The sequence below is a fragment of the Miniopterus schreibersii genome (assembly GCF_964146895.1).
Source record: "Miniopterus schreibersii genome assembly, chromosome: X".
Taxonomy (NCBI): Eukaryota; Metazoa; Chordata; class Mammalia; order Chiroptera; family Miniopteridae; genus Miniopterus; species Miniopterus schreibersii.
In genome coordinates, this window is record NC_138104.1 from 32260554 (window position 1) to 32281769 (window position 21216).

Sequence of the window (21216 nt, forward strand, 5' to 3'; positions counted from 1 at the left end):
GCCTATTTTGGTAATAAAGGCCAGCCACCATTATTTATTCATATACACAGAAGCAATTCAAATACCGACGCGCGCACTTGGTTTCCTGAAAGGAAATGTACTATGTTTTTCTATTTTAAAATAAAAGAACCTCGGTGCATTCAGTGCATTTTTTTCATGCCCCATATTTTGGTTATTGACATTAAAAAATTAACAGTCACTTTTACAAAGGAAAAAAACACACAACTAATTGCTAACAACCCAAATTAAATGATGTCGTTTTGACTAAACACACTCATCAAAGATCGCAAAGGAACTCATGCAGTTAGGACATTCACATATGCCATTGGCAAAAAATGCAAATATAGATCAACTGTATTAATAAAGAACAAATACAAGGATATACTCAAGCACAACAGTCCCAAGTATGGCTGGAAAAGTTGAATAGACAAATTTATTTTAAATGATATTTTGTGATTTGAAGCAAAAAGGTATCAGGACTTTTTCTCAGGCTACGTATCTAGCCTCCTCCCCCACCTTTCATCTTTGTTTAGCCTAATCACAAAATACCAACTTGGGCATCAAAGATTTGTTTTTGTAATACATTATAAGCACATGCATTACAAACCTCTGATAATTTTCAAAATAATAATATAAACAAAATCTTTGGAAGCATGCCACACTAGAGATTGTTGGGCTTAATATATATCACCTGGGATAGCTTTTAATATGCGTCCATTAAGTTGCAGCTTTCAAAACCCAAATGGAAAATCACAACTGTGGATGCTCAAGGGTGGTACCAAAAAGTGGGACTAGGATTTTCGGAGCTGAGCGTGAACTCTAAAAGGAAATGCAAGTAGGGTGTACTTCAAATTAGGTCAGTCAAACAAAAGAGGATGCATTTCTTGTTTCTATTTTTATTCAACAGAACAATCATCAATGGAGATGTAATGGTGCAGATTGAAGCCAAACACAAGTTTATGCAATTTCTAGATGTTTCTTTTCCCAATATTCTCAAACATAATAATTAAGTGAAAATTTACCTAAATAGCATGTGAAAATACTTATTAATATATATCTATATAATCTCGTATAAAGATGTAACAAATAAATGTATTTATACTAGTTTCCTTTTCAGTAATAACTTGCTTTGGGTCTAGTTTTCCACTTTGAAGGGGAAGGAAGGTGTTTATTGGAATGCACAACTGTCTGCCATTGATGGGTCATAGTCTTAGGTGACCTCTGAACTCTGTTCAGGAAACAGCAGGCCCCAGACATACCCAAGAGGCTGGTCACTGCAGAAACCACTTTAGCAAGTTTCAGAATATAACCCTTCTTTATTCTTATGTTGCATTCTACTTTTTCTCAGGTGTTCACTATGAAACTTGAACACATTCAAATGAATGTTTGAAAAGGAGAAAAATCCAACTTAAATACTGTCATTTAATTAGCATCAGAAATGTATAAAACATGGAATCGGTATTCATGATTTAAATGCTTTCAGTAAGTAACCAATGTCACTCCAATAAATTTAATAAAAGATAAATAAGACAAAAAACATTTTCAGTGAAAATAATTGGTGACATTGGTTTTGTTTAATTTGGTTTTGAATTAGGACAACACATGATTTATATTATATATAGTGTGTGAACATATACAGCACAATATACAAATATGGACATGTATAAATGCAGTATAAGTATTGTGTATTAATAATGATCCATTAAAATAAATACATATGCACATATACATACACACATACATACACACATACATATATATAACTTCCTTTCAGTCAACTGTACAACCTTGAAATATGTATCCATAAATTCTTGATAAAATAATCATTTAATAAATTAATAATGCTTTTATATATCCCAAATGTGATGGATATCCTATAAAAGTAAATGAAAATGCATAACTAAAGTTTTATGTTTAAAAATGTAGAATATTAGATGATGTGTTATAGAATTATGTACCTGAAACCTGTTTAGTTTTGTTCACCAGTGTCACCCCAATAAATTCAATAAAAAGAAAAAATAATAAAAATGTACAATACTTTAAAATTACTGAATTGCACTACAACTAATTGTGTGAAATGTTGTAAACATGTTTCGGATATTTTTTAAACAGACTTGCTATATAGACATGGCACATTTTAGGCAGATCCTCTGAAGCATGTAATTCTCTATAAAACAGTGTACTTCTAAGGAAATCAAAGTCTATTACCAATACATGGCTGATTACCAGTCAAGCAATCAAGTTTGAGTCTTCAAACGAATAAGGAAGGGTTTGTCAGGCTTTTAAAAGAGATTAAGAATGCCTGGCCTGGCCTGGCCGGCATGGCTCAGCGGTTGAACATCGACCTAGGATCCAGGAGATCGCAGTTCGATTCCCCGTCAGGGCACATGCCCGGGTTTCGGGCTCGATCCCCAGCAGGGGGCGTGCAGGAGGCAGCCAATCAATGACTCTCTCTCACCACTGATGTTTCTCCTCTTCCCCTCTCCCTTCCTCTCTCTGAAATCAATAAAGACGTATTAAAAAAAGAAAAAGAAAACACCTGCTGCCTACGGACACAACTTCTTACTATCATGCTCCTCCTTCTCATATCTGATTTACCTAATATTTTCCTACTTTATTCAACTAAATAAAAGGCAGGAGAGGACTTCACAAGAAGTCAATGTAAGTTAACTATTTGAAAATTCACTTTAGAGTATGTAACGATTCATTTATCGCAAATTACTAAAGCGAACTGATGAAAAGTGAATTCCTACATAAATGAGGTATAAACTCCCTTTAAATACTGCAATTGATCCATAGAGATGGGGGAATTCTGAAATTAAATTTTTACAGAATATAATTAAAATAATTGTCCTTGAGGCGCCTGATAATTATATGAAAAAATGTTTTACTCTACTATAATACTATGACTGTCTTGGGGTTACGGAACTACTAAGAACTCTCCTCCCCTATCACTTAACGATCGCAGGTAGTAATTTTTTATCCATATACCAACTACTATTATTAGCCACAACCACACCTAATTGGCTGCTATGTTCTAGAAACATAGGGAGCTCCTCTTGTCAGAACAGGGTATAAAACAAGAGCATAAAACTGCAAGGATTTTAAAGACTCATCTATTATTATATTAAGTTTCACTGCATGCATAAAAGATGTTGAATGTTATAAATTCTAGTGGTTTTAAATTTAAATATTTACTAAATTAATAGTGAGTTAATAAGACAGTTGCCATGGTAGGTATGTCTAGTATACATTAAAGCATGACCATTCTGGCCCTTGCTCCATTTTTGATAATAAAACTGTCAGAGCAGCAGCAGTAGCAGTGAAATCTACGTTATTTAAGAATCAAGCTCTAATCTCAGGGTCTGCTGAACTGCCATTCTCATCTTCTAATCAGAGGTACCTGGGAATGATTTTTTTTTTCCAAGCCAAACATCTCTTCCCCACCCTCAATAAGATCTTGACAGTCTCTTCTTAGGAGGTCATGGCCAATGTCTTGGTTGAGAACCAGAGCCCCATTTAGCCATATTTCACTCCACTTTTCAGGGAGGAAAAGAAATTGAGAATCCTTGCAGGCTCTATTCCAAAATTTTCAGGAGCAGAGACATGACACTTTCCACATTTCTCCAGCTTCAGAATCACCAAGATCTGAGAAGCAGGCCACATTAAAGAGAGATGGTTCTTAAACAAAAGTGTAACTGGAAGAATATCTTAAGAATACATCTACTAAGGAGTACATGGTGCCACAAGAGGCTTTTTATAGGGCCATAAGGCCAACGGGAAAGTGTAGCTTAGAAACACGGATGCAAAATCTTCACTGTCACCTGTCATCAAAAGAAGAGCAAACCGTGAGACCCTCGAGCCTGGCATAAATGAAGAGACCCAGACAAAAGTGCAGAAGTGCAATAAATTAAAATGAGTCACAGTTTTCTTGACCAGCCATTCAACTAACCCAGGGAGGACAAGCATGAAAACCAATGAGGAGGCAACTCAAACGCAAACTAGAATCAAGACTATAACATTATCTCCAGCTACCGAAGGCCAAAGACTTCCCATGAAGAAAGATTTGTGACAAAGCAGGAATCAATGTGTTGCACACCCTGTAAGTAGTTATAGAATGTGCCTATGTTAACTGCACATTGAAACCTCTCTACGGGTCACTTAAAATGTTGCTCTGATTCACTGCAACCAATTCCTTGGTTTTTAAATTCATGGGTTAAAGAGCCATTCAAAGTGGAACTGACACAGAAATTTCTAAAATAGAGCCAATCATACATCTGATGAAAACTGCTTTCAATAGACTCAATCGTCCATTTTATGATGATGTGTTCCAACTACTTCCAGTTAAGACTGTCACGCCACAAGTAGCTGACGCAAGCTACACGCTGGTTCCTCACCAGGGAATGTCCCAGGTTTGGGTATTTCCAGTACCCTAAGTCTTACATGCAGGCTCACTGACATTTGTTTTGTTTTTGTGTTTTCCCTCCCTTGCTTTTTAATTCTTGTTTCTCAAGTGTGACACGAGTAGCTTACATGAAAAGACTAGTGAGATTTTACTTGTCTCCTCTAACAATGCTATGGTCTGGGACAAAATCCCTCTTCAGTTGAAAGACTAAATAAAATATAAAGTCACAGTTGTATCTGTACTCAAAGAATAAGTGTGCTCATTTATCTCAGATCAAGCCTATAAAGTTACTTCAAACATGTTTTTTAACAATATCATAATTACAGCAAATGTTCATATTCAAGAAATAAAACTGTTTTTCTTTAGAAAAATTCCCACGGTGCTATAACAAGAATGCCAATCTTAAGTAGTGTGTCCAGAATATACTAATCAAAATTCTATGCATATTTATGCTGAATATAAATGAAATCAATCTAAGCGATCAAAGAAAAAAAGCAAAAAATTTAAATGAAAATTGAAATTACCAAAAAAAATTAAATGTCTTCTTTTATGTTCTCAGTATTTACATTCAAAGAAAAGAAGTTCCCTTGTGATTTTAGGAAGGAAAACAGCACTTCTGGAGATCTGGACACAGCATCAGTTGCATTCTGAATCGTCACTTGCATACAAAGACTGATATTACGGCAATAAAAAAAGCTTACAAAGTGTTTCAAACTTTACAAAAGAAAATCACAAGGCACATTTATTTACTCTGTTGCAAGTACTTTTGTTGAAAGAAAGAAAAATGTTAAAGGTCATCAGCATAATAAATGTGTACACTCAACTTACTGGTAGCATTGTCTTTAGTCCTGAACGGAGGAATTCATTCCGTAAATGTATTCGAAAATCAAGCTCGTAAGGAAAAGTAACAAGGGCGTTTATAAACTGCATGCAGGCCACCTACAAATAGAAAGCAAACCGTATTTTTAAAAAAATTTTTAATTAAATATTTCATTAATGCATTCAGACCATTCTTTTTCCATTTACTAAAGGCATATATACATATACTATAAAAATAAACACAAATATTTATACAAATTTAAGGACGATGGTGATTTTCAAGTATAAACAACAAAATGAGTAATAAAATTTCTTATGTGCAGAATAATTCCAATGAAGATATGATGGATGGTCAAGTACTTCTATCCTTTGCTAAACAGTATGAAGGAATATGAAACTCTCTCCTGAGAAACTCAAAGTTTCAAAAGTATGCATAGAGAGTCCTTTAAAAAGATCACAAAATTTATCTTGCATATCCAGCTATCCTCAGAGTGGACATAGCCTCAATTCTGTATGGTTATAAACACTTTTTTTAAAATAAATCTAGTAAAGTTATAAAAGTACCATGATATTAAACAGGCATCAGTGATAACTTAGAGAAAACATTACATCGATTTATACTCTCTATCTTACTAATGGGATGGATGTGCACAAAATTGAGAGTATTAAAATACATGATTAAGATGAATTAATTTATTATGTATAAAATGAATTAAGTGAATGAAGATCAACTGGAAGGCACTGTGATACCAATACTAATGTGCATGAAATAAATATAAGGGCTTCTTTTCAGGTGAAGGTAATTCATTAATTACATTGCCACTGGAAAATGGGTTTCACTTTTTCTTACCTTCTGATATTGAGGCTCTCTACTATAAAAGGCGAATTATTTTCTGGTAATTACCAGCTTAAAGGGAATCGAAAAATGCGAATTGCCGGGTGTTCCATACGTTATTTGTGAAGACCATTTTTAGAAAACACCGCTCAAGCTGAAGGCAACTGGCTAATGGTTTAAGTGAAGGGCTGCACGTTTAATTGGTTATTTTGAAAGCATGTGATTGAGCAGTAGGGCACTCTAGGAGCTGAGCGCAAGGGGACTCCTGCAAAACTACAAAACGCCAGACTGAGTCAAGGCGTCAAGTACACATACAAGGGAACACAGGTGAATCCATAGTTAGTGCGGGTTCTACTCTACTTGCTTTGTGTATGTACCCAAAACCCTGGGGCCTCTTCTGGGCTGGGACCCTGACCTCCTCCTTCTCCCCTGTTAGGTTCCCCACCTACAAATCCAGCTGTACTTGGATATACCTGCTCCTGGATGTCCCACAGAGACCCCCCCCGGACTAGGTAACCCTGCTAATCCCCAAGCCTCCTTTCTTCCCTCCAAGTGACAACCGATCTCCTGAGGCTGCCAAGATTAAATGAGCATAGAGACAGGGGGGTTGGCAAGCTAAGGACCAGGGGCCAACTGCAGCCCATTGGTCTAATCAGGCGTGCTGCCTGCTTGTACCAATGAAGTTTTATTGACTCACACAAAAAGTACTACAGAAAAAAAATATTAGCAAAAAATGTATTTCAAATGTATTTTGACTTGTCCAGACCTAGTATTATGATAGTTATTTTCTCAAGTGAAGAGAAAAGGTTAAGATATATTGCTTTTATTTTTATATCTAAACCTTATGCATTTAAGATGTTTCTTTGGGAGATTAGCCCATTTACTTCACATGTAGGTTCAAAAATCAAGTTACATGCTTTAAAGGGGACGACTGGGGTTGCTTCTAACATTACTAGATATCTAAATGATAAATTAACAATGTAGTCTAATTCGTACCAAGGGTCAAATGTCAAGCGAAAGCACTTATACAACTGACTAAATATTTGCCATAGACTTGGCATTACAAAAGACATATTGGACAGCCTGGCCGGGCATGGCTCAGCAGCTGAGCATCGACCTAGGATCCAGGAAATCGCAGTTCGATTCCTGGTCAGGGCCCATGCCCAGGTTGCAGGCTCAATCCCCAGCAGGGGGCATGCAGGAGGCAGCCAATCACTCTCTCATCATTGATGCTTCTCTCTCTCCCCCTTCCTCTCTCTGAAATCAATAAAGATATATTGTTTTGAAAACATTTTAAAAGACGTATCAGACAAATTATTACACTTATGCCTTAATAGATTACATAATCCTCCTATTTACAATAAAAAAAAAAGTGAAGTCTTCATAGTTACAATAGGCTGGAATATAAGTTTGCATATTCTACATGACCATCGCTATATCGTTATTGTATTTGCTTGAATGATCCTTGTTATGTTACAACTATGACATGACTGAACAAGCCAAAGTACATGTCCAATCCAAAATTAATAGAGAGAAGAGTTGCCATCTGCTAGGATTGTTTTTGCCAGAAGAAATTCTAGCTTAATGGCTTGTATTAATACCCTACAAGTAAAGGGAACAGTTCCATAAGAAACAAGTTAATGAGTTTTGAAATTGTACCTTTAAACAAATAAAAGTATTTAGATCAGGAGATGATAAACACAGTAAAAGTCAATGAAATTAATGAATGTATCAACATCAAAATAACTTTACATTTAACAAGATAAGTGTTGCAATGCTATTAAATACTTTACATATAATGTGTGAATATATAACTGAATAAAATATAAGTTGCATCCACTGACTATAGTATAAAATAATTAGGAGATACTGAATTCAGTAAACAGGTAATGGCAATGGTTTGTCAATGTACTATTAGTTGTTTTTCAAATTCTAATAGATATCTAATTAATTACAAATAATGTATGAATAATAGTCATACTATCATGTCACCTTACAACATAATCTGCTAAAATAATGCTCTTTTATAGAAATATTTACATTGTAAAAATGTGAAGAACAGTCATCTTAATTATTTCTATTCCTTTTATAGTACCACACAATTACCGCCCTTTTCACAGGACTAGAATAAAATCAAAATAATTGTCACTACTTATAACTACAAAATTAAATTTTAAAAATGGAATTAGATTTTAAAATATAATTAGAAAATATTATTAATTATAAACATGAAATTCTCATTGTGTAGATTCTGAATTTATAGATAAATACAAAATCTCAAATTATTATCATTATTAATATTATTATTATTAGTTACCAGACAATATTAGGTGCCTTACATAACTCACCATCTAATTTCATCCTCATAAAAATCATATAAGTGTTGCTATTATGCTTGTTTCACAGATGATGAAGCTGAGGTTTAAAGCTGATAAATAACTTACACAAGGTCATACTGCAAGAAGGAAACTCATGATTCTAAACCACATCACTTCACTGCAAACATAGAATAACTTTCAGCACATTCCAGATGCTTCATAAACTCCATTCACAGATCCATTCAACAAAAGATTTTAAGGACAGGTAAGATAATAAAATTTAACTAGTGCATCATGTTTAATACACTGGGAATACCTAGCTTTGGAATTACAGGTTAATTAGAAAAACATACAATTATTTTAACAAGCTGTTATCTAGTATATAAAATGGTTATCTTATATGTCAATTATAACTCAATAAAAAATTAAATGGTAATCATAATATATAAGGGAATGCAAAAATTTTTTTTAAAGGTAGAAAATGGTACCTGAAATGGGTTACATTCCACTTTCTCTATATATCATAAACAGTGAAGTATGGGCAGCATACCAGCATCCAAAGTAATGGTCTCTCACTCTCATTTACTTACTGTCACCCTGCTCCTTATTTACATACATGCATATAGGTGCATGCAAACACACACACACACACACACACACACACACACACACACACACGAGCTGTGCTGCTCAATAGGGAGACATGAGTCACAATGTAAAGAAGAATCTCATACCCTTTGGGACAGTATGGATTGTCCTAGAGAATATTATGCTAAGTGAAATAAGCCAGGCAGAGAAAGAAAAATATCACATGATCTTGCTTATACGTGGAATCTAAAGAACTTAATAAACTGACGAGCAGAATAGATTCAATGACATGGAAGCATAGATGAGACTCACGAAATATCAGAAGGAAGGGGGAGAGGAAGTGGAGGGGGAGAGAGTAACCAAAGAGTTTATATGCATATATGCACAACCCAAGGACACGGACAATGGTGGGGAGAGTGACTGGGGAGGGGGAAGGAACGGGGGGGGGGGGGTCATTGGGGAGAAAAAGGGACATCTGTAATACTTTAAACAAAAATAAAAATTATAAAAATAAAATAAATAAATGTAACTTAACTGCAATTAAATAAAAGTAAAAATCCAGTTGCTCACAGCTCAAGGGTTCAAGAGCCACATGTGACTCGTGGCTACCATCCTGCAGAGCCTGCATACAGAACACTGCAGAAAGTTCCATTGGGTAGCACTGCACAGGGAACTTGAAAGAAAAAGGCTTCTGTCCACATCTCTAAAACCTGAGCTACAAAGTACAAAACTAAGTAATGAAAGTTTCAAAACTGGTATGCTCAACTTTCAAGTATATAAATCTTTAAGAGGATGACTGAACCTCTCAATATATTTTGAAAAAAAAAAAAAATCAACTCCAGAGAGAGAAATTAAAGAATCATGGGATTTTAAAGCTAGAGAGAACATAAAATACTTTGGTCCAATATCTCATTTAGAGATAAAGAAGCTGAAAACCTAGAGAGATTAGATAATTTGCTCAAGATCATAGAGCTAATAATAAACCACGAAGACTGGAATGGAACTCGGGCCTCCCTAACTCTTCCTCTGGGATTCTGTCCACCGCACCACGGTGCCCCATCTGCACTGCAGAACAGCACCTCTTCTTGTACTAGAGAAAGAAATCAAGTACCCTTGCACTGACCATCACAGATCCCTTTGTCCAGGCTCCTTCTGTTGCTTAGTTTCTTTATAAAGGCTTTACGTTCAAAATGGTCTGCCATATCTATTTGTTTTAAATACAGTTTCCATGATCATTAAAATTTAAAAATAACAGGAAATCAGTGAATTTCCTCCATTGCTAATAAATATGCTAGGCTAGGACCACAATTCCGATTTTAAACCAGTGAAAACTAGTTTGCGCATTTGTATTTTTATTCAGTAACCTCCTCACATCATAAGGAGATTTCTATATGATATCTATATTAGCTCCTGAATGGATGCACAAATATAGACAAAAACCACCAACTTTGTGCATGTGATAAAACATCCAGTAATTTGTGCCATGAATAATTATATACTAAACTGCAGTACTATCAGTTTTCCTCCCACATGATCCTTCCTTTACTGTAACAGTATATGATCTTTCTACAATAATCACCTCCATTCTTTAATCACAGGATGCCACACCCCTAACTGCCCGCAATAAATTGGTTTAAATATAATGGGTGACTAGGATTTGAATATTTGAAATTGTATTGGCAAGAGAGATATCATTTTAAAAAGAAATTGCATTCAGTTTCTTCCCTAAGCGGTAGAGAGGGGAAATACTCAAACATGAAACATCTTCACAAAATTACTGGGAAAATGCTAGACCTTTTTATTTAACTTATCGGCTCTGAAAACTATACAAACATCTACCAGTTTGATCACAATTCGTAGAGCTGTGGAGTACAATAATTTCCAACTGCAGGGCATTCTCAGACAGAGTAGCCATTGGCTGTGACAAACAGCCCTTTTAAAATTTTATTGACACTGTCACACATTTGACCTTATTAAGTACTTTGTCGAAATTAACAAGGTCTTTCTTTATCCCCGCCCAGCAGGAGGTAGGGAAAAAAGATGGTTTAAGTCAAAATAAGTACCAAACAAGAAAAATATGAATGTGCCGAGCAAGTTAATTAAGTCAGGAAATGGAGAGGGGTTACAGGCAGGACAAGACCATGGACAGAGGTGTGGAGGCAGAGGCATGCAGCAGCATAAAATATTCAGGAATCTGAGCACAGTAGGACTGGATCCAAAAGTTTTTGCAGAAGGGTAATGGAATACCAGGCTGGAGAGAAGGCAACAAACTGTCATGTGATGAAACCGTCTGTGTGGACTAGGACTAGGCTTTAACCCTGGAGGCTATGGGAAGCCTTTGCAGGATTTTAAGCAGTGATACAAGAATTGCCCTTCAGAAGTATAACTTTGTGGAAGACGATTTCAAAGGGGCTCACATGAAGGGCAGACGATATTTAAGAGTCCAGGGAAATGATAAAATAGTGGATAAAAGAGTGCCCTGAAACAAAGAAGTGGCAGCAGGAATAGAGGAGGCCAACCATATCCAGGAAGGGAAGGACAACACTAAGGACAGGGTTGGTAGGGGTCGATGACCAAGGAAATGGTAGACAAAACAGGAGTCAATTTGAAGATGACTATTACGTTTCTGGCTTATGCTACTCTGGAGTATGCTAAGGATTGGGAACACCAGAAAATTCAGGGTAAGGTTCAATAGGGATCTGGAGTAGGAAGAAAAGTAAAGGAAAGGAAGGTATGGACAGCAAAGGGCAATATTGAATTGGAAACCCAGTCGAGAGGCAGCTGAGCATATGGGGTCTGCAGGCCAGCGGGAATTTGGAATAAAGAGTCCCGAGAGATGCATCCTACAGGGGCGTTAGTTAAAGTCATAAGGGTGGATGTGGCTGCCTAAGGACAGCATACAGAATGAGCGAAGCAAAGGACCCAGGGACTTAGGCCCAAGCTCTAGGAATCAGTATGTTTCAAGGCCAAGCACAGAGACAGGAGATTTTAAATGCAACATAAGGTAAAAGAAAACCCAGGAGAGCTTAGTATCATAGAAGTCGAGGGAGAGATCAAATACCGTCACATGGTGATGGAGAAGTCAACACAACTTGAAAAATGCACTGTACAAATATCCCTATACAATCCCTGCACTGTATTAATTCTACTTTTAAAATGGTAATAATATACAGCTGTCAATCCGCAGAACAAGCTTCGTAAGTAATATCGGGCATTCCTTCCGCATGATATTTAACGTATGTATTTATTTTTTCCCAAATATTCTCCTTATTCATAAGCTACAGTGTCATGTTTTATTATAAATGTACCTTTACGGACACATGATCAATGGCTTATCCAAAGCCTTGTCCTCGTACGTGATGGTCTGAGTGCACTAAGAGCTGACTGACAAGCATGCTTACGTAAAATCTCAACTCGAGAGCCACCGTGGAAAGCATTGAGCTACAAAGGATCAGTGCACATATCTGATGATTTGTCCACTTAAGCATCATGTGCTTTTACATTAAACTCTTTCTAAAATAAATTATACAATTGTCACATTTTTTTAATCCTCACCTGAGGATATGTTTATTGACTTTAGAGAGAGAGAAAAGGCGAGGGATGAAGGGAGGGAGGGAGGGAGGGAGGGAGGGAGGGAGGGAGGGAGGGAGGGAGGGAGGGAGAGAGGAAGAGAGAGAGGAAAAGAGAGGGAGAGAGAGGAAGAAAGAGGAAGAGAGAGGGAGAGAGAGGGAGAGAGAGGGAGAAAGAGGAAGAAAGAGGAAGAGAGAGGGAGAGAGAGGAAGAAAGAGGGAGGGGGGAGGGGGAGGGAGGGGGGGAGGGGGGGAGGGAGGGAGTGAGGGAGAGAGAGAGACCCGCAACCTAGGTATGTGCCCTGACTGAGATGGAACCTACAACCTTTTTGGTGTCCTGGAAGATGCTCCAACTGGGACACCTGGCTGGGGCTGCCACATTCTTAAACGAAATATCCTAAATATAACTTATTTTCTTGCTGACTCAGCGACATGATGAAATATGTGACTTAGTGAGCTATGGTATAACATAGAGATACCCTCAGGATACGGTATTGAGGTGTTTAGGGCAACTTGCTCTGACACTCAATGAAATCAAACGTTACAATTTTTGCACTCTAGTTCCAGTCCTTTATTATGTTTCCATCTCCTCCTCCCTTGCTTTTAGTCTATCAGTTCTCTCTTCTTGATTATCTCAGTGCACCAGCCTGAAATAAACCCCCTCCCAACCTCTGCTTCCAGTCTGTTGTGGACAGAAAACAGGTCACTGGGCTCACTGAGGCACAGCAGAAAGAAACAGTCAACAGGCTCCAATTAAAGGCCAAAAGGTCTTTGTCGTCACAGGGCTAACTTGATGGATGTGGTGAAATTCTGTAGGCTGATGATTGTTTTACTTTATTTTTGTTTTATTTCTTTTTTGGCTCTCAGTTATATTCCAAAATGATCAACCTCTCCAATAGGTAGTCAGGATAAGCGAACTTATTACACACTAGTGAAGTATGTATTTATGGCTGTGTTTTTGTGTACCATATCTAATGACAACACACACATTTTTTATTATTATTTTTGGCATGTTAGAAAACATTTTTAAAATGTTTTAAGTCATGCTAAACACACTTCTGCATACAGCTCCTGAAAAATGTTAAGACACGGCACCTTTCAGCCTGTAAAGACTGGGCTCTTTTTATAATGCATCACTGGAGGTTAACTATTCTACTCTCTCTTTCCATAAACAACTATTATTAATGTTCGGTGTACCCTAGCTTCTCCTGCTGGGCTATGCAGAAATCAGTTTCAGCTGTATGTTGATATTACCTCACTCTGTTCTCTTTTGTGAAGTGATTGGCAGACTACTCTGGTCTCAATTTTTACCTTCTGGAAGCCCTTCCCCCGTCTCCCATCCTACCATAATACTGGTTCCTATTTATCTTTCAGGACCTAGTTATAGCATCACCTCCTCATTGAAGCCTTCCCAGATTTATGCAGGACATGCCTAAAAGTGCCTTCCTTTGTGCTCTCATTAAACCTTTCCAGGAGGAAAGGGATATGGGTGTGGGAGGGTTGGTATTTCAAGTAAAATGTTCAACATTATAAAATATTTGAGGCCATTTAAAGGTCTACAGCATATTTGGGAAGCACCAGGTTTAGTATGGCTAAAAAATATGGTACATTTAGGAAAGTGACAGGCTCAAAGTTGAGGCCACACTGAAAAAGGTCATACATCATGACCTTTTTTAATTGCTTCTGTAGCTTTTCACCTCTATCAAGGTAGCAAATGGTCCTAAGCGCGGCTTTCTATGTTAGACTTGGATTTACTCCTTAAGGATAACTGACAAACAGTACAGAATATCTGTATGGCGGGGACAAATGTATCAGTGGGGTACTAATTAAAGAATTGTTGGACTAATGTTGGTGGCAGAAGGCAAAGGCAATAGGGATAGAGAGACTAGGATAGATTCCTAGTCTGTCCTATGAAACTTGATGATTGACTGGATGCAAGCCACAGAACAACAAAGGATTGAAGAAAATTAAAGATTAGGCAGATGATGATTACTCTATAATCTAGACTGAGAAGGACAGGCCGAGGAGTAGACTTCTTTGGGGGCAATCAGGTTAAGAGGCAGAGAGCGTGAGCTCAGGAGGTGCTGTGTGGTGGCTGAGAGCATGTGCTCTGGAGCCAGACACCCCAGGGTCTAATCTGGGCTTTGCCTCCAATTCACTTGGTGATCCTGAGCAAGTTACATAACCTCTGTGAGCCTCAGTTTACTCATCTCTAAAATAGGAACACTATTACCACTCTCATAGAATTGCTGTGATGTTTCAAAATGAGGCAGCATATGTAAAGGGTTTAGAACACTGGCACATGGCTTATAAACGCTATTTTTCCTTTCTTGTTTTTATGATGCCTACAAGACATCTAGTTAGGCAATTAGACGTGTGGGTTTGAATAGAGAGAGAGATGAGCTGGAATTTTAAATCTGGGGAATCACTAGAACCTAGTGGATATTAAAGCTACAGAAGCAATTAAGAACATTCATGAGGAAAATAAAAGATATGTGTGTACATGAGTATATATGTGTGTGCATATATGTATGTACATTTAGGTATGTCTATACAAAAATGATCACAGAAGAGGACCAAAGACAGAGCACAGAAAACAAAATACCCAAGAAGAGAAACACACAAAGAGGGTAATGGAAGAATAGTTAAAGGTAGTCAAAGAACAGAGAGCACGGTGCCTGAAAAGCCAAAGGCAGTAAAATTTTCAAGGAGGGAGGGGATCAAGAGTGCCAACTGATCGGGACTGGAAATAGGCCACTGGATTTGGAAACCAGAGGATCACTGTTGACCTTTTTGTGAACTGTGAAAAAGCTAAGCTGTGAAAGGTAATTTAGGAAACAGAGAAAACAAGTATCGATGATTCTTTTAGAGATTTAAACTATAAAATGAGAAAGGAAGATGAGAAGCTAGTTCAAGGATCAGTTGGATCAGAAGAAGGTGTCGCATGAGGGAAACGAGAATCCACTAAGCCTAAGGGAAGTCAATGAAGAGAGTATATGATGGTGTGTGATTTACTGTGTTATCTATTTTTTGAAGTACTAAAGATAATGAGAATCCTATCACAGGTATAAAGTTCCACTTTAAAGATGAGCTCGAAAACCTCTGTGAGAAGTTAATAACCTGTTTTAAAACACAAAAAAGGGGGAAAAAGGTATATAGTTGTTATTTAAAAATATAATTAGTCCTGTATTTTAACAGAATTACTTCCTGAGACTGTAATAACATTTTGAGAAGTCTCAGGATACTACCAAAATAGAAAAGTCATCCTGTTAAAATACAGCACTAATTATATTTTTTTAAACAATAGATTTAAACTTGGTTTCATTCTGCATTCGGCATATATTTTTGAACTTCTAGATGATATTTTTTCATTCACATGAACTAGTCCAAATAAACAAACCCACTCTGCAATTCTTGTGAGAGTAACAGGCTCTGTATACAACATATTACTGATTTTTGTAGCTCATTAGAATAGGAAATTTCAAATTGTGACTTGCATATGTTTGCATTTGTAGTAAGTATTCAACAATTTCTTGAATATCTACCAAGATGTCTATGATTCTTGTGTATGTTTACCTGTTAAGAACTTGCCATTTTATCAATCATTCCATTCAGCTCAGTGTCCTGAAGGCTAGAAAATGCCATTCTTTTCTCATGGTTTGGGGTGAACTACTCTCTGGCGGAGGTGTCCTTTTCAAGGTCAGGCAATTCAGTACATCAATGCTGACACCACAAAGACCTGGCTTCAAATCACAGCTCTACCTCTCAACAGCTGTGTGATTCTGAGTGAGTGATGTAATGAAAAATTTCAATATATCTAAAACACCTAGTTCCTCCTCAACGAACTTTGCAAGACAAGTACAAACTCCTACATGTGACTGAAAGTCAAAGAAATTTTGTTAGGCAAGCCAGAGGAACAAGGACAAAGGTTTCAGGACGTCATTTAAAAGGAGAGATTGCAAACCTTTCAGGAGATATTAAGTTTTACTGAGACACATTTTATAATAAGATGTGTACTACAAAAAGGAAAACACTGGAAGTAAATACTCTAATTATTAAAAAAATGTAATACCCTGGACATACAAGCAACACCATAGAAGTTTATCCAAACTGCTCACTATAGCTGGAGCAGAGCTAACAATGAACCAACTTCCTTAAATATTTGGAGACTATAGCTTTGTAACACTACAGTCTTCTCTTTGGGCAAGCCATTTATCAACCTGCTGTAGCTTCAAACTCTGGTGAAAAAAGATACCAATAATTCATAATACAACAGGAAGGAGGGAAAGAAAATGTCTCTTTTATATCATGTAAGAAATCTTAATATTTAAACACTCAATATTAAATAATAGTACCTACATAGCTGGGGTGTTGTGAGAGTTAAATCAGATAATAGACGTAAATTAAAAGATTGAGTCCAGCCTTGCTACAAGTATCAATAAAATATGAGTTGCCCAGCCAGGTGTGGCTCAGTGGTTGAGCACCAACCTAGGATCCAGGAGATCACCATTCGATTCCCGATCAGGGCACATGCCCTGGTTGCAAGCTCAGTCTCCAACAGGGGGCGTGCAGGAGGCAGCCGATCAATGACTCTCATCATTGATATTTCTCTCTCTCTTCCCCTCTCCCTTCCTCTCTCTGAAATCAATAAAGATATCTTTAAATATATATATGAGTTCTCGCCAGTCAACAACAGAGTTATCATTCATAAAATGGGTCATTTCCTGAACTCATGTAAGAAAAGATACTGAGTTGTGTCATGTTCTAAAGAAAGCATTTAGGCTGGGTCTACACAGGGCTCTGGGATAAACCCTGTCCTAAGAGTTGCAGCTTAAGCCTCACTATCTGGTGAGTGAGACTTCTGAATGCTGTGTGTATGGCTCCAAGAGAGATGCGTTTAGTTTTCCTAAATTTCTACAGGCCCACAGACATCGTGAACACTTGTTAGGATAATGACACTGGCTGAACTACCTGCCCTCTTGCCCTAATTACTGCTAAGGCTTTAATTTCTGCAGTTCATTGCATTAGTTACTAAATTTCTACCCAAATAATCATGATAAGCATAATCACCATATTTATAATAATCCAAAGTACTTTTTTCTAATTTTAAACCAACTGTTATCCTCACAGACAAAACTTCTCGCTTTTATGAACCACCAAGCAGCAGGAAGAATTTCATTTTCTTTATGTTCCATTCAATTTAAGTGTTAGCTCAACTGGAGCTGGTGTCGCACAAAATGAGTACCCTCTAAATATAACCCTAGGTGCAATTTAAGACAAAACTAAACTCACCTGTAATTGCAAAGCTTCGTGATTTTCTAATCCTTCCACAATTGGTGAAAATCTTTCTCTGTTATTTTTTTCTGCTGCTGTAGTTATAGCCCCTAGAAGTTTCTCTAGGCTGTAGAGAAAAGAAAATAGAAAAGGAATGACAAATGTATCTCATACACAAACTGTGAATATGGGTTTTCCCTTTCAGATTGCCCTGTTCTCTTTTCAGTGCTTGATCATTATAAAGACCATTGCAATTAAAGAACTGTGTTCCTGTCTGCCTGTTTCGACATGCCAGATATTGATAGTGGTAAATAACTTTTAGGGCATCAAAATGAAAATGCAATTTAAAAATCTTGAGGAAAGTATTTTTTCTGGGTGACATTTTTTAAAAGATACTTAATTGAAAAACACTGAAATTTTAAATTTCAGGTGTTGATATTTCATGTAATCGATATTATAATTAATATCCCTTCAACACAAAATGGCATCTACAATTTTTAAAAGTTTATTCAACTGTAACCTGACTGTAATTTTAATTTTTTTATGTGTGAGTTTATTTGAACCAAACTGACGACATATGTTGGGGAGCAAGATCTTGAATGCTCTCCCGACTGTAATTTTATAATAAAGTGCCGAAAAGAGTAAAACTTTTTTAAGATAACTTAAAAACATTAACATTTTTTGAAAATGGAACGAAAAAATAATACCTGAAAGAGAAAGCCTAGGTAATTTAGAGAAGCATCTATAATTACCTAGCACAAGAAACTTAGTTACCTAAAGAAAAATAATGAAGACTATCTGTACAGTGTCTGAATCAAATTAAACTCTGTGTAGTATACTACTCTTACAAAACTATATCTGAAATTCTAATCAAATCATAAAAAGTATAGCCGTGTAGGTTGTATTATATGAATTAAGTACTGAAAAATCTACTTGACTAGACAAATATTTCTTACTCACGTATAAACTCATGTTTCTATAAAACCTAAGGAAACCTTACTTTTTCATATATGTCATTTACAGTTTGCTCTTGCTGAGATAAGACTTAATGCTATATGATAATATTTTTGTTCAGTGTTTGCCCTTTGGCTTCGAAGGGCAGTAGCCAGCACTGAGCAACATCTCATTTTATTCTAGCAGATATGAAATAATCAACATATTAGAATATCCTTAAATCTTTCTATAGCCCTGTTCTGATTCAAACTGAAATCATTGCTGGCACACAAAGGGTTTAGATGAAACTTTTTAGTCCATGTCCTCAGCAGTATTTCATTCTTTATCACAATGGTTTCTCATCAGCTGGACATATTAATGACAGCAAATCTCAAATTTTCCTCCTGATTCAGTATTTCCATAAGAAGAAATGATCTAATGCATAGTCAGCAACAACCTGCTGAAACTGGCACTTTGAAAAATTACCAACAGCCTTTTTGTTCTTTTTAACAGGTTAGTTTATTTCATTCTATGAATAGTTACTTTATCTTTTCACTATAGGCAGATAAAGTAAAATACTACTATAAAATAATAGTATAAGATTAAAGCATCTAGTTGATTCAGTTAGTTAAAGAAGTTAAATTTTGTGATGTGCATGTGTGTAGGGGCTGTGTGTGCAGGGGTAGGGTGTGTGTGTGTGCAGTCAAAATTACTCTCAGATTCTTTCCCTATATTTCTAGTAATTGCTTTACCTTCAGCTAGACAAAATTCTATTCTTTCACTCTGAATTCAACTTTGAAGAATTTCCCATTAGGAGTCTATCTGTTTAAACCTATTTTTCAAAGAATCAAACAGAGCTAAAATGTAAATAGATGAGATAAGAAAGCTACTAATTTTTTTCTAACATTTCATATTATTTTTCATGCAAGTTATCTAAATAAAAAGCACAAAAGTAGGACCTGTTAATTTCTCAAGTGTCATTTTCCATGCAGTTAATATAATAACACAGCAATACTTACATGTTATCTTCTCCAACAATGCAGAGAGCAGAAAGTATTTTTACTATTTCAGTCATCATGTTGGGTTGTTTGGGGTCAATTGCTCTTGCCAATAGTAAAAGACTTCTTTCATCTCCTAAAATCCTTTGCAATCCAAACTTAAAAAAAAAAAAAGAAAAAAAGAACTTTCATTCAAAATGTCTTCGGAACATATCTTCAATTTTAAAAAACTTAACAATTATTTTATTTTCTAAAAACCCATCCCTCCACAATGAGGTTCTACCTAATTCTATGAATGTTCTTCAAACAAGCAGTTATTAGTCTTTGTTTTTTATTTAAAATGACTGCATCTTGGGAGTTTTGGGCCCTTGATCAGATATGATCTCCATTAGCCTGCCTAAAAATTCCATAAAGATTTGGGGGAAATATGGGAACAATCAGCATTTTTTCAACAAAGAAGAACCCATAAAGCACACACTGATATGATTTTCTAAAGTAATTTGACTGATGTCACTGGGTCTCCCTGGAGATATCTGGAATTCATTGTTAAATTCTCCAGTATGTTTGTATGGAAAATTAAGTTGAACAAAAAGGGTAAAATGTTGAAAAGCTCTTTGTATACTGTGTGCCAGGTACAGCATTAAACCCCTGTACAGAGCTGCCTATACCTTCTGTCTCTTATCCTCTCACTGTCAGGCAGCGGTGCCACCTTCCAAAAGCTAGGAGCCCAGAGAAATGGCACCTGGATTTCAGTAAGTGTCACATTCAACCAGGCAGAGAATATTCCATTTTCATTTATTTTCTAGTCTTGAATATGTGTACACAAGTACGCATTATAAGAATGAATGGGTAAAGAAATTCTAAAGAAAGCCCAAAACTTGGGTTTTCACTACATTAAGAAGGCAGTATTTTCTTTGATTCTTGTCCTACAAAGTGTTTCTCAGATTTCTTATGAAATGTTTGCTGCTTTTTAGTCTAACAGTAAAATCTGACAACATTTCATTGGAACAAAATTACCATTTCAAGCTAACCTTTAGTTAAGTACCAAGCATATGAAGACTTTCATGGTTGCTAATTTACCTTCTAAAAGAATTCATGGGGGGAAATAGTTAAAGCTCTTAAATGTGACTGTACCAGAGGTTGAAATAAATAAGGAAATACACAGAGAAAAAACAAAACAACAGGAATGGAAGAGACAAGATATAAAAGAAGCAAAGAAAACAGAAGGGATATGTATGCATAAAGGTGGCCAACAGATACTAATACTAAATAGTAAGAAAAATAAGTGAAAAACACAGGTGTAAAACTGAGAGATGATTACCATGCAATTACCAAACTTAAAAAGACAACTTTAAAAGTAAGACAGAAAGTGAAATCATTAAAATTTTCAAATTTCCACTAATTTTTTTAAGTATTTTCTAAGCCCAGCAGGCATGGCTCAGCAGTTCAGCATCAGCCCACGATCCAGGAGATTGTG

The 21216-nt window shown here is 36.3% G+C and overlaps 1 protein-coding gene across 1 annotated transcript in view; it reads right to left on the reverse strand.

The window, feature by feature from the left end:
* The window catches only part of DIAPH2 (diaphanous related formin 2), a 757596-nt gene that overhangs the window by 535899 nt on the left and 200481 nt on the right, over window positions 1-21216 (reverse strand). The window contains exons 9-11 of the mRNA XM_081126081.1: window positions 19761-19897; window positions 17827-17935; window positions 5234-5344 (exon numbers count right to left, since the gene is read on the reverse strand). Of these exons, the coding sequence (XP_080982207.1) occupies window positions 5234-5344; window positions 17827-17935; window positions 19761-19897 (357 nt within the window). The remainder of the gene's footprint in view (window positions 1-5233; window positions 5345-17826; window positions 17936-19760; window positions 19898-21216) is intronic.